This window comes from Chionomys nivalis, chromosome 20 (genome assembly GCF_950005125.1).
Source record: "Chionomys nivalis chromosome 20, mChiNiv1.1, whole genome shotgun sequence".
NCBI lineage: Eukaryota > Metazoa > Chordata > Mammalia > Rodentia > Cricetidae > Chionomys > Chionomys nivalis.
In genome coordinates this window covers 49,129,523-49,144,168 of record NC_080105.1, presented here as the reverse complement: position 1 = coordinate 49,144,168, position 14,646 = coordinate 49,129,523, and the positions used below count along the sequence as shown (strand labels likewise).

The 14,646-nt window shown below is 43.9% G+C and overlaps 1 protein-coding gene across 2 annotated transcripts; it reads right to left on the bottom strand.

Annotated features, from left to right (window-relative positions):
- Positions 1-1,694: 1,694 nt before the first annotated feature.
- On the bottom strand, positions 1,695-11,448 carry Gins4 (GINS complex subunit 4). 2 transcript variants are annotated; one of them, XM_057752770.1, is made up of 8 exons: positions 11,256-11,448; positions 10,800-10,913; positions 7,835-7,921; positions 5,953-6,066; positions 4,683-4,780; positions 4,364-4,452; positions 2,257-2,347; positions 1,695-2,184 (listed from the first exon to the last, which is right to left on the bottom strand). In XM_057752770.1, exons 2-8 carry the CDS (start codon positions 10,893-10,895, stop codon positions 2,088-2,090), a joined length of 672 nt encoding a protein of 223 aa, XP_057608753.1. In that variant the 5' UTR covers positions 10,896-10,913; positions 11,256-11,448; the 3' UTR covers positions 1,695-2,087. The 2 variants fall into 2 exon arrangements, with proteins under 2 accessions (XP_057608753.1, XP_057608754.1); XM_057752771.1 differs by lacking the exon at positions 11,256-11,448 and adding an exon at positions 11,027-11,102.
- Between the last annotated feature and the right edge of the window lie 3,198 nt (positions 11,449-14,646).

Sequence of the window (14,646 nt, the reverse complement as noted above, 5' to 3'; positions counted from 1 at the left end):
TAGGATTTTGGAAGTTAGATGTATTTTATATTGTAACATTGATATCTTGGGGATAGACAAGAAAGTAAAGATTAAAATTTAATAGTAATGTTTAGGTGTGCCGAGTAGAAAAGGAGTCAATGGTGGTAGTTACTTTTAATTTTATTTATTTATTTATTTATTTATTTATTTATTTATTTATTTATTTTTGGGTTTTTCGAGACAGGGTTTCTCTGTGGTTTTGGAGCCTGTCCTGGAACTAGCTCTTGTAGACCAGGCTGGTCTCGAACTCACAGAGATCCACCTGCCTCTGCCTCCCGAGTGCTGGGATTAAAGGCGTGCGCCACTTTTAATTTTATTTTTGATCAACTTGACATAAGTTAGAAATCCTCTCAGAAGAGTAAATCTCAGTTGAGAAAATGCCCCATAGGAAAGTTTGTAGGGGCATTTTTTTTTTCTTTCTCCAGACAGGGTTTCTCTGTAGCTTTGAAGCCTGTCTTGGGACTAGCTCTTGTAGACCAGGCTGGCCTCAAATTCAGAGATCCATCTGCCTCTGCCTCCTGAGTGCTGGGATTAAAGGCGTCGTCCACCACTGCCCAGCTAGGAGCATTTTCGTGATTAGTGATTGATGTAGGAGGGCCTAGCTAACTGTAGGCACTGCCAACCTTGAGCAGGTAGTCCCGGGTTGTTTAAGAAGACTAAGCAAGCCATGAAGGGCAAGCCAGCAGTGTTCCCCCATGGCCTCTGCTTCAGTTCCTGCTCTGATTTCCATCAATGATGAACTTGGTTGTGGAAGTAGAGGAGAACCCAAGCTGCTCTTGGTTTTATTGCAGCAATGTAATGCAAACTAGGACAACCACACGTCTGCCCACTCTGGCGAGCATTCTGTGCAAGAGACTTACCACACTTTCTGAGCAGGGACAAAGAATATCTCATTCAGGATCGTAATCCTGGTGTTCCAGCAGCTGTGCCCAGCACGCTGTCTGCTCACTATACATTACTTAGCGCAGAGGACAAAGCTACTCTGAAGAGTGCAGTCAACTAGAAGAACATCAAACACTTTTGTTTACAGAGAACCTTCCTTGTTTTGACCAACTGGGTTCTCTTGGCAGTGATAGAAATTACACTGGTTTATTCTCTGATCATGTTATGTAAGTGAAAATCTGCATTGTCACGAAGAGACTGGCTGGGCATGGTGGTGCATATCTTTAATTCCAGCAGCAGAGAGGCAGAGGCAGACAGGTCTACATAGTGAGTTCCAGGAGAACCAGAACTACCCCATCTCAAAATAAGTAACAATAAATAAAAAGGAAAGACTGCTTTTCATCAGTCTCAAGGTGCTAACTCATGAGCTGTCCGTCTTCCCTTCAGGTGTTAAGCTGTTCAGATTACGCCATTTTACCCATATCTCTGGATACGCTGAGGTCCCAACTTAGGACAGTTCATAATGATGACGTTCCATTCAGAGGCTGGAGCATGATGGCCTGAAGACCTGATAGGCAAAACTGCCTAAGACACAGGGAGAATCTACTTCCATTGACACTAAGCTAAGAACCTTCCAAAGACTCCTTCTACCACAAGTCTGACATTTAACAGTGGCTTATTTAGCTGTGACTTTCATCAGTTATGCATGACAGAAATTTGTGTTAAGTTCAATATTTAAGGTTCTAAAACATTAGGTCACATATGATGTATAAAAGTAGCTGCTTAGAATCTTCTACCAGGAAAGCTAAAGGATTTCTCTTGTTACCATCAAGTTATGCTCAATTCATCTCCGCATCATGGTAGGGCGGAGAAGCCTCTTCGTGACGTTTCCTGAGTTCAGTAAATAGTAGAAAAAAAAGGCACACATCTGACAGTCCATTTATTTGCTGAGAAGCCAGACAGAGCAAGGGCCCCATCTGCTGGTGCTGGCTAGAACAGCAGGGAGTTAGAGAAGGCTGTGGTGATGAAGGGAACCCGCACTGATCTTTTCCATGGCCAAGTAGACCGCATGTTGCTAAGAAAAGTCTACTGTATGGAGCATGGCTTCATTATTCTTAGACACAAAAGGAAACGGGGTTTCTAATATTGTCCATGATTCCACATCCTCAGGCTTGTTAGTTGTTTTATATTAACTGAACGGCTCCAGAAGCAACAAGAGGTGCAATGGTTTTGTACCGGATCAAGTGCTGTGAGCCCTCCTCCAAGTCAATAACATAGTCTCTGAAAAAGAGGAGATGTTTTATGTACAGAGCTTAGCCACTTCTCCATGGGGAAGCCACACATGCCACTCACCTCTGCTCATCTGCTTCTGGTTCTACGAGGATGTTTTCTTGTCGCTGCTTCACTCTCAGAAACACGTATGAGTCTAGGTCTGGTTTGGGAACTGCCAGGAAGAGACAAATGTAACCATAAAACAGGTGACATGTTCAACACGACAAAAGTCACTAAGGTTAATGCTACTGAGACTGGGGATGAGGAGGGAGATGCGAGGGGAGATGGACAATGTGGAGGGGACTCTCCTATGCAGCAGTTTCCTATTTTGAAAGGGGTTCATTCCAAGAACCCCAGTGGATAGTACCAAACCTTATATACCTCTATGTACATACTTATGATAAAGTTTAATAGCACTAATCATATAATAGAGCAATTATACTGTAATAAAGTCAATGTGGCTTCTGTTATTGACCTGTACCCACCTTAAGCTTGTGATGAAAGGACATAATGCCTACATGATAAAGGAGATAAACTATTAGGAGATAGTTTGGGCACCACTTTAACACAAGTACTGAGATACAGTATCAGTGATCTGATAAGTGAGACTTCATAATACTGTTCAGAACAGCACAGGATTAAAAACTATTTTTTAAGTATTTATGAGTGTTTGCCTGCATGCAATGCCACAGAGACCAGAAGAGGGTGTTGGATCCCTTGGAACTAGAGTTATAGACAGTTCTAAGTTGCCACGTGGGTACCAGGAATTGGACCCAGATCTTCTGTAAGGGTAGCAACTGCTTTTAACCACTGAGCCATCTCTCTAGTCCCAACAGCTCAGGACTTAAAACTTACAAGTCATTTCTAGAACTGTCCAGTTTGTATTTTTGTAGCATGGATAACTATAGATAATAAATCTTGAAAAGTGAAGCCAAGATGAGTGGAAACCACTGCAAACTATGGAAGATACAAATAAGTATTAACACGTCTCCCCAGATGATGCAGTAACCAAGCTGTAAGCAAAGGCTCACATACTTTCAATAGTGTGGACAAAGGAGCAGATGTGCTTCTTTTCTTTAAATAAAGCCCAAGGTTTAAAGACGAGAAATGAGACTGACATAAAATATACACGAAGATCTAGGAGCTTATGTGCATGGCAGCTTGGGTTACAGCTGAGTGCTAGCACTAGACAAAGCAGTCTCTCAATGATGAAGGCTAAGGAACTGCTGCTCCCCTCCACCACCACTGCTCCAGTTTGCTCAAGGTCTCACAGGCTCAACTACATCTCTTTGGAATTCATATATGCAAGTTATAATTTCTGGTATTTGGAATGGAACTATGGAAGAAGGCTTTTAAGAAGGTGTTTAAGTTTAAATGACACCATTAGGGATAGGTCCTAAGTCAATCTGACCTGTGTTCTGATAAGAGGAGATTAAAACACAGACGGGTATAGTGACTTTAAAAAGAGGTCCGAATGCTTGCCTCTTCCCTTTGGCTGTGGAGGACACAGAGAAGGAACCATGAAGGGGACAGGTTCTTACTAGACATCAAGCCTGGTGCCTTGATTTTGGATGTCCAGCTGCCAAAACTGGGAGCTGTTCACGTGTACTAGGACTTGACTTTCCTTACCACAGGCCTCCTGGGGCAGCACACATGCCAGGGCAAGAGATGAGGGCACCACTATATGTGTGCCCTGGGGACACTGAGCGCAAGTTTGTCTTATTAGACTGCACTGTAGCAGGCTGTGAAGCCCAGGGACCCACAAAAGCTTAGCTGACCAATCTTTACAACAGAGCTGAAAAGTCCTTTCTAGAGGCAGGAAACTGTTTCTAGCCTCTTTTGTAGCCACCACATTCTAAAACCTATGAAACCTGTGAGGGCTGCTCCCCTAGAACTCAGAAAGGTCCAGGACCCTCCAAGATGCTCAGAAGGTATGCAGCTGAAGAAATGAGGAAGTCTGTATCTGGGGGAGCTGCCACTTGCAGGACAAAGGGTGAGCACTGCTAAAACAGTGGTCTTGACATCTAGTTTTGATTACTTTTTAACCAGACCCTCCCTCTTTCCTCCTATTATCTTAGTTACATATTTTCCTATACTGACTAAAGCGCGCCAACTCTCAACTGTCTGAAGATGTCCGGGATGTATATTATGGTCCTGTTGCTGATCTGGAAAAGGCAGCTTTGCTTACCTGCCCTCAAGAGGTCCACTTTCTGCAGGTTGGGAGGCATGTGCTTTAAGGCAACATTTCTAAGATGGGTCTCTGTGTGATCCATATACCTGGAACAAAGAAATTCAAACTGGGGAAGTAGAAAAAGACAAGATCTCCTGAGTTAATTGGGAACATGGGGACCTTGGGAGAGGGCTGAAGGGGAGGGGAGAGGCAGGGAGGGGAGCAAACAGCTCTGGCGTGCAGCAACAGGACCCACCAGGGCTACCAGGCTGACCACTGTGGACAAAGCCCACACGGGACGCCATGTGCAGCAGTTCCACATCTCGTGTTCACTTACTCTTTGACAAAGACAAACTCCTCTGGAGAAAGGATGGAAGGCTCCCCCATAGAGCGAGTTTTCTCCTTTTCTAGAATGTGTGGGAAAAACTTCTCTATCTGTAAAGATAATAAAAATGAAAACTCATCATTTAGGGTTCATATACTTGCTTCCTTGATCTCAGTGCCTTGCATAAACTAGGCTAGTGCTCTACCACTAAGCTACACCAAGGTCAGTTTTATTTTGTGTGTGCCTGTGCATGTTCATATGTGTGTGTGGTGGGAGTACATGCATGCATGTGCACACATGTACAGGCAAGAAGACAACCTTGGGTTCATTTCTCAGGAGTCAATGACATAGATGTTTGAGACATTGTCTCTCACTGTCCTAGAGCTTGCTGAATGAGGTTGTCGCTAATTTTAAAGTTGACAGGAAAGGGCTACAGAAATTGTTCAGTGGTTGAGAGCATTTATTGCTCTTGCAAAGGACATCATGGCGCCTGGCTGGGAAATTATACTTCAAACACTTCAGGATGGTTCAGTGCAGAAAGACCTTACTGAGATGAATCTAGTTGTCAGCTATGCTAACGTTATCTTAAATGGTGTCCTATCCACCTTCCATCCTCAATAACGGATGTGACTGTCCTATTCCACTGTAGTTTGATCACTTCTATGGAATAGGACAATCAGATAGCCAGCGTTACACACTGAGACCCTGTCTCAAAAACAAACAAACAGTTTCAATTTCATTTTTGTAAGTCAGACTGCCACAGAGCTCTAGTAGAATGGCAATTATCATAGCCCATTTGACAGATGCTAAATAACTGGAAGTGGCTCTCACTAGCCAGGCGGCTCTCTCTCCCGAGGAACTCTGTCTTTAGCTCTGACTCATTCTAGCTCCAGAGGGCACTACTGTCATGAGATAAATCAGATTTAAAATATGTTAAATTTTCTTTTTTCTTTCTTTTTTTTGTCTTTTTTGGAAGGGAAGGGGAGAGGGGTAAGGGAAGAAGGGGAAAGAGCAGAGAGAATCAGAGAGAGAGAAGGGGGGAAGGGGGGAAATGGGGAGATGGCGAGAGGCAGAAACTGTCTCTTCGGGGGAGAGGTGGAAAAGCTAAAATATGTTAAAATTTTCTGGGCTTGTCCAACCTATAGCATCAGCTACACTTCCCAGAATGTAGTCTCCTTATTCTTTGGCTGTAGTGCGGCTGGGCTCTTAGAATCTGGAGGCCCTGAACTTCTCCCCATTCTATTCAATATTCCAAATTTTACTGGATTAACACCCATCAAACCTTCATGAGTCGACACCGCAAGTAGCTGCTAAGGACATAGCGGATCCTCTCCATCTCCATCCGATGAATGCTGACCTTCAGATCCCCCCTTTGGGCTCTTCTGAGATTGTCTTCCTATTATAAGAGAAATTTAAATCACGATGTTCAAACACTAAACAATATAATAAACATTGGCAAAGTCAAGGACCAAAGATTATGCAGTTCTAAGATAACAAAGAACTCTATTAGGTATATAATTCTGAAGTACCCACTTTAAAGATGACTATTTGAATAGAACCTGAAAATGAACAGTCACAGGACTCCATAGAAATGTCTAAGGGCCTATAAACCAGTGTGGAAAACTAGGTTAGGGGCTGGGGAGACAGCTCAGCAGGTAAGGTACTGTTGGCAGAGGCTGTTTGTTTCCCGGCTATCCAGAGTCCCGAAATAAACAAACAGAAACCTGTATTCACTGCAAACTGTTGGGCCAATAGCTTACGTTATTTTCTAGCTAGTCTTATTTACTAAACTAACCTATCTCCATTAATCTGTGCATCAACACAAGGTTGTGGCCTCTGGTAAAGTTTTGGCAGGCTCCAGTGGAGGCGTCTGTCTCCTGTGGTGGCTATATGACTCCTCCTGACTCCACCTATTCTCTCTCTCTATATGCTCTCTCTTTCAGCCTAGCTTTACTCTGTTAAGCCACTGGCCAAAAGCAGCTTCTTTATTAACCAATGGCAATAAAACACATTCACAACATATATCACCTCCCACATCACTTCCCCTTTTCTGTCTAAATAAAAAGGAAGGTTTTAATTTTAACACAGCAGCTAATAACCATTGTAACCTAGTTTCAGGGAATCTGATACCCTCTTCTGGGCTTTGTGGGCCCCAGACATGAATGTACCACACACACATACATGCAGGCAAAACATTCACACATAAAATAAAAATGAACTGAAAAATTTTATGGAAACCTTGTAGTTTATAAATATAGATGTAATGACCAACCTCGGCAGTCACCTTGACCACATCTGGAATCAACTAAAACCCAAGCAGCTGGGTACACCTGTGAGGGATTTCCTTGATTATATCACATGCGATGGGAAGACTGACCATACACTCTGTGGGCAGCCTACATAAAAAGACACGGGAAAAAGAATCTCCTGCTTTTTGCCTGCTTGCCCTCACTGTTGAGGGCAAGTTCATCTGTCCTTCCCTAGTAATAGAACACACTTCTTTGGGATTCCATCTTGTACTGAAGATCAACTGAGACATACACCTTATTGGACTGAATTACTTTCTATCAGATTCTTGGCCTTCCTGTTGAGAGTCAGACCACAGCCTGTAAGCCACTGCACTATGATGTGGGATTCCCCTGTGTATGCAGTGAATACTATTGGCTAATAAAGAAACTGCTTTGAGCAGAGCGGGGATGAAAAGAGTTAGGCAGGGAAAACTAAACTGAATGCTGGAAGGAAGAAGATGGAGTCGGAGAAACCATGGAGCCACTGCCAGAGACAGAAATCCCAAAACTTTGTGAGTAAGCCACAGCCACGGGGCGATACACGGATTAATGGAGATGGGTTAGTTAAGGATATAAGAGTTAGCCAGAAATACCCTTAAGCTATTGGCCAAACAGTATTGTAAATAATATAGCTTCTATATGGTTATTTTGGGAGTCTGGGCAGGTGGGAACACAAAAGTGGATTTCTACTACAGCAATAAATTCCCCATATATATTCATCTTTCAGTTCTCTTCTAGAGAACTTGACTAATACAGTTGGAACGTCTTTTAAAGTACTGGTCTGAATCAAACAAGACTTGCTGTCAGAGTGCTTTCCATTTTCCTGACCAAATGCTTTTAGCTTTCTCCTCTGCAACCGAGACAAGTAACTCTTACCATGTGCTCTAGCTGTTCCATGACACACTCGACAATTTCAGACTTGCTTTCCAGTAGCTCAGGCGCAAACTTCTCATTCATCCACGCCTAAAACCAACACGGGAAAGATGAGTAACATAATGGAACAAAACACACTAGAGACAGCTCACGGGCCCAGGAACGTTACACGCAAGACTAGCAGAGGGGACAGCGCGTGCTTTATGGTGGCCTCTCCATCTCTTCTTTTAGGGGGGAAGCTTTATTCAACTGAAGAAAATGTTTAAAATCACTGTTTACTTCATTCGTCACCATGGTAACTTCTAAGTAATGCCACCTGGTGCTCTAGCCTTACCTGTCACCTGAGAGCATCAACTGGGAACACATTTCTATTTCCTTATTAACACGGAGCATCATTAATTTTCTTCCTTTCTCCTTTGAGGCAGGAGACCAGTTGCAGACCAGACTGGCCTCAATCCCATTGGCCTGCCGCTACGTTCTGAATACCAGCATTAAAGGCACATGCTACCACACTTGGCGTACACTTAATCTTTCTAATAACTGTTTTGTTGTTGCTACTTAATCTATTGTGTATGTGTGTGTGTGTGTGTGTGAGAGAGAGAGACAGACAGACAGAAAGACAGAGTCACAGCACATGTGTGGCGGTCAGACGACATCATGTAAGTCCTGCTGGTCAAACTCAGGTCATCAGGTTTGGAGGTGTCTTTACCCACTGAGCTACCTTGCTTGCCCAGAATACTTACCTTTCAATTACAGGAATTTCAATTAGCTTAGTTCAGATTTCTATGACAATCACACTCAACCTTTCTGATTTGCTTACCCAATTATCATCGTGACACAGTAAATACTGTGTTCTGATATAACTGTAAATTTTATTTCAAACTTTTCTAATAGTGATACATCTATATAAAGGAATTCGTTGCAGTTCTGGGGATGAACCCGGGGCTTAGTGCATGGTAGGGCAACTCTACCACTGAGCTATACATACTCTCAGCCTCCAGTTGGAATATTAAATATACTCATCATTGCTACGAGCTGAATTTTGTTCATTAAAATCTGTGTGCTGGCTGGGTTCTGACTCAACAGCAGAGTAGTTGCCTAGCATGTGTGAGCTCATTGGTTCTGTCTTCAGAACCACAAAAACAAAAATTCCTATGTGATGATCCTAACTCAGTGCCTCCAAGTATGGCTGTTTGGGAACAGCTTTATGGGGGTGAAGGCGCTAATGTGAGCTCATTAGGACGGGACCTAATTCAATGTGACCTGTTTCCATTTATCACTATACAGCCAAGAGGTCAGATTAAGTGAAGACACAGGAGAGAGCCACCTGTAGGCCAAGGAGGGAAGTCCCAGATGAAAGCAACCATGCAACTACAGGGGGACACCAGCCTCTTAAACACAAAAATAAATCTCTTGGGGGCCGGAGAGATGGCTCAGTGGTTAAGAGCATTGCCTGCTCTTCCAAAGGTCCTGAGTTCAATTCCCGGCAACCACATGGGGCTCACAACCATCTGTAATGAGGTCTGGTGCCCTCTTCTGGCCTGCAGACATACACACAGATGGAATATTGTATAAATAATAAATATTTAAAAAAAAAATCTCTTGGGTAAGCCACTCAATCTGAGCATGATTATGCAGTCCCGGCAAACAAACACAATCACGGAAATGAGAAACAATGCACTGCAGGAAATCCTTTTTTTTTTGGTTTTTGGTAGCTTTGGAGCTTTTCCTGGAAACTAGCTCTTTTAGACCAGGCTGGCCTCGGACTTACAGAAATCCATCAGCCTCTGCCTCCCGAGTGCTATGATTAAAGGCGAGTGCCGCCATCACCCGGCTTGCAGGAAATCTTTTAAAATAAACCTTTTATTTAAAATACACCTTCCCCTTTCCTTTTCTCCCTCTCACCCCTCCCATATCCAATCCCCTCGCAAATTCATGGCCTCTTTTTATCATCTTTACACACACATGCAAATAAGCACACAGCTACAGGCTGCTTAGTTCATTTAGTGTTACTTGTATGTATGTTTTTAGGACTGACCGTTTAGTATTGGATAACCATAGGGATTTCATCCCCAAGGAAGACTAATTCTCCCTCTCTGAGCAGTTGGTGACTGCCTGCAGCTAAGTCAGGGGTGGGGCCTTGTAAGATTTCCCCACTCCGCCTGGGATGCCGGCTGGTGCTGTCATGCATTGTTCAGGCCTTTCATTGCTTGCGCTTTCAAGGGTATAGATTCCCTGTCATATTTAGAAGACAATTGCACAGCAGATTTCCTGGTCCTCTGGCTCTTAACAATCTTTCTACTCCCTCTTCTTTGATGTTCCCTGAGCCTTAGGGGTAGGGGCTGGGTTGCAGATACATCCATTGGAGCAGGGCACCCCACGGTCAGCTGTCCTCTAAACACTATTCAAGAGTATATGCAGCTCATGCCCCAGAACTTGTGGGGGATCATAGTGCATGCTTTACAGAGGCAGGCGATCTCTGAGAGTTCAAGGCCAGCCCTATCTCAAAACCAACCAACCAAAAAACAACAAGCATTTTCAAAACTCCTAAACTACCAGTTTCATGAGATTATATATATATATATGTATAGTTATATGTATAATTATATATAAGACTATACATACAATAACATAAAACCTTTCTATAAAGCTAAGTTACCAGAGCACAGAAATAATCATTGCTATTATGGCTGGAAGGAACGTTGGTATTTTTTTTTTGCTAAATCAGACATTCTCCAGTGGAAAAAGAAACAGGCAACAGAGTACTGCAGAGTCCCACCACACTCATCTTTATGTCCTGAGAATACCACTGTGGTGCCCTTGTGAACTGTTCTACTAAGCAGCGTTACAAACGCTGCTCTTTGGAAATAACCCTTGGGCATCCTTATTTTCTGAGCCCTGGTATTGCCCACCTGGAGTGAGTTAAGGCCTAAGAACCGGGCACAGGGGTCCTATTTGGGGTGCTTACCTGTTCCAGCCTTTCAATAAGCTCAGCAGGAGTTAGGACCACCTCCTCACTACCCCCATCAGAGTCCTGTCCATGGAGATCCAGCTCCTCGGTCATGGTTTCTGAACCAAGAACCTGACGAGAATAAACCAACACTCTGTCACGATTTTCCCATTCACTTGCAAATGCCTGTTTAAGGCAATGTTTACTGGGGCTGGAGGACCACTGGCCAGGGATGGAGAACTCACAGTCTAATTTCCAGTGTTGCGCTTAGTCCCTCAAGAATTAGGTCATTTTCTCTAATCTTTTCGCACTAAACAGAAAGTGCTCCTTTTCGTCCCCAGTAGCAGTGGTTTTTTTGTTTGTTTGTTTTGCTTTTTAGTGGCCCAGATGTGAAACTCGCATCGCGCTAGGAGCTTGGCACAGCCAATCCGCGGCTAGAGCTGACCCACGTCACCCGGGCGCCCCTACGCTCACCTCACAGCAGTCACTTAAAGAGGCTACACGGAGCGGGAATTCGTCTTCCCTCCCCTTTCGGCCCACACGCTGGCGGGGAACCGCGGGCGGAGTCACCACCGTCCGGGCTGGAGCTCCCGCGGAAAGGATGCTGCGGACCGCTTCACCCGGACCCGGCCTCCGGAGGTGCAAATCCCGCGCTTCTAGCCCAAACTCAGCGTCCACCGGAATGACGTCAGCGCGCCGGGGAGCACTAACCAATCACGCAACGGAGAGCGTGCACAGGCGCCACCCTTTGCCCCGTCCACCAAAGGGCGGGCATTCGGGGTGCCACGGAGCGTACTTCCGGAAGGCGGTGGCAAAGGCTGGGAGTGCTGGCTCGGGTAACGCCTGCTCGGGCTCGCCACGTGGGGGCGCTCACCACGCAGCGAGGGGAGCGGGCAGTGCCGCCTGGCGGTCGACCCGGGCAGCAGCCTTCTTCCGTCTGTTAAAATCGGTTGCTTCTCCTTTGCGTGGCTCAGCTACACCGTCATCTGGAGGCCCGTGAGAAATGCAGATTATCAGGCCCGGCCTAGGCCAATGCATCAAATTCCCCTGATTGTTATGCGGGCGGTTTGCTTCCATTCAACATAGAGAAGGAAATTAAGAGACTGTGTGTGTACGTACATATATGTATATGTGTACTGTACACACACACATACATATACTGGGTGTATTATTTCCATTGTCTGGTTACCAGTATTTCTTTGAATTGTAGATGCTTTTCTCTCTGACATGTTTTGTTCTGTGCAAAATGTCACTTTTGACAGTTCTAGATTTGTTTGTCTCTAGATCGGAGGACTGGGAAATTTTCTATGCCATGTTGACCAACTGGAAAACAAGGGAAAGCAAGCCGTTAGATTCATATTGCCTGGATTATCATAAAAATCACAGGTCTGGGGATATAGCCTAGTTGGTAAAGCGTTCACTTTGTAAGCGGGAGGGCCTGAGTTCAATACCAGAATTTGCATAAATGAGTCGTGGCTACACACATTTGTATCTCCTGCAGGTGGAGACAGGAAGATTCCAGGGGTTTGCGGGCCAGCCACTAGCCCTACCAGTGAGCCCCAGTACCGTGGAAAACTGTGCCCAATGAACTCATTGGGTCACCAGAGTGATTCAGTAGGACCTTAGGAGGAGGGGGAGATGTGACTTCACTGTCTGGGAAAAAATTTTAGTAACTGTGTGTGTGTGATTGCATGTACATGTTTGTATAGGCATATGCTTCATATGTACATAGATGAGTAGAGGCCAGAGGTCAACAACACCATCCATTGCTCTCCATCATTTTTTTTAAAGATCATTTTCTTATTGAACTTGGGATTCTTTAAATTAACTGCTCTGGATGGCCAGTGTTCTTCAGGCTTCCCTTTTCCTCCCCAGTTCGCGGGTTACAGACACAGCATTATGTGATGTTGGGGATCCAGAATCAGGTCCTCGTGCACAGCCTTCCTCTCCAGCCTGCTGACCTTTCAAAGGTCTTACCTGTCACTGAGAAACATCCCCCTTTTGACATTTAATGTGGATTGGCTTCAATGCCACCCGTCCTCTAGAAGGGCAGCAAGTGCCCTAAACTAGTGAGTTATCTAAACTTTCTCGTTAGAGTTTCGGAGATGGAATCATATTGGAATTTTTAGTTATATACACCTATAAATTATGCATCTTGACATACTAATACTTAAAATAGAAATAACAGCAGTAATAGAAAGTTGCAGAAATTTAAGTTTTTGGTAGCTTACAGACTTTTGGCATTATGCCTGCATTTTTCCATAAAGTAATTGGTATTGACAGGGATGCAGCATGGTGGTGCAGTACACTCTTAGCATGTGCCCTGGGTTTTACCCCCAGCAACAAAATAAAACAAAATCTCTTTCTCCAGTTTATCACTGATGTAAAAAAATTATATTTGATACAGGGTCTCATTATGTAACTCTGACTGACATGGTATGTATATCAGGCTGGGCTCAAGAGACCCACCTAACTGCCTCCTAAGGTGTAAAAATTTAAAATTCATTAAATAATAACATTAAATTATTTAATAACATTTAATAACATTCTAATAACATTAGAAAGGTAAATAACAAAATTATATGTTCAGGGTCATAATTCATTCTGTTGATTTTTTACTGTAAAAAAGCTTGGTAAATTTCATCTGCAGAGTAGCCCAGAGTGACAGACATTACTGTTTTTATCTTTAGTTATGAAAATATCATTTGACTGAAAATGTTTAAGTTGGTTATGAGTTTGTGTTGTTAGACCCTTTGAAACAAGAACCAGCAGCCTGGTATCGAGAACATTACAGTAGATCCTGTAACACAGCTGCCATTCTAGAAACTGCTCAGGCATGAACTTGGGTTGTGACCTAAGGAGCCCTGTGGATGCTGAGATCACCCTGGGCTTTCATCTGCCAGAGGGCTCCATCTTTGACGTTTACATTAAGTGAGGAATCCAGCTTTACCCTGGACACCTCTTGGGGTGGTGCTCATTGTGGACACGGCAATTTACACAGACATACAAAAGACAGTTTGTTGTGCAACTACCCCGTGTAGCCCCGAATCTATGTTGTGCTGGATAGCCTGGAACTCGCTATATAGACCAAGGTGGCCTAGAACTCAGAGACCTGCCTGCTTCTACTGGGATCAGCCACTATACCCAACATACAAATTGTTGATAACAAGTAGTTTTTTGGGAGCATTTTCTAGACATTTTCAAAAGTACTGAAAACATAAAATATTCACATATTACCAACACAGGGGCAAAGATGTAGCCCAGTAGCAGAGAGCTTGTCTGACACATGTGAGGCTTACATGTGATCCCTCCCACTAGTGTTGCTTTTCAAATACAATTCGTCAAACATCCACGAGAGCAGGAACATGGCATGGACGAGCTGCACATGCTAATCCTATACTGGACAGAGGCTGCATCTGTTTATATGTTCTCACATGTCAGAGTATGGGTTCTCCTTTAGCTAAGTTCCTTGACACTTGGTTGATGCCAAGTTTAGTAATTACCAAAACATTTTGAATGTGAATTATGCTCACTTCCTGCCAGTGGATTAGTTTGAAAATACGAGGTGAGAGAACACACACATGATCAAAAACGATAGGATTGGCATCCAATGCACTCATTTTTAGGTCCCTCTTTGCTTTTTCTTCTTAAAAGACAAGACCAACTCTGTGACACCCCACACAACCTGTAAAGTCTCACTCTGGAGCACTCTGCTCCTAAACTCAAGCCCTTCCTCCGAGATCACAGGTGTGCCTAGCCACACCCAAATTCAGAAATTGTTAAACAAGATAATTTCATGAACCAGAAGACTTTATTATTTTGCTGTGCTGGGGATGACGCCCTGGGCTGCATACATGCGAAGAGC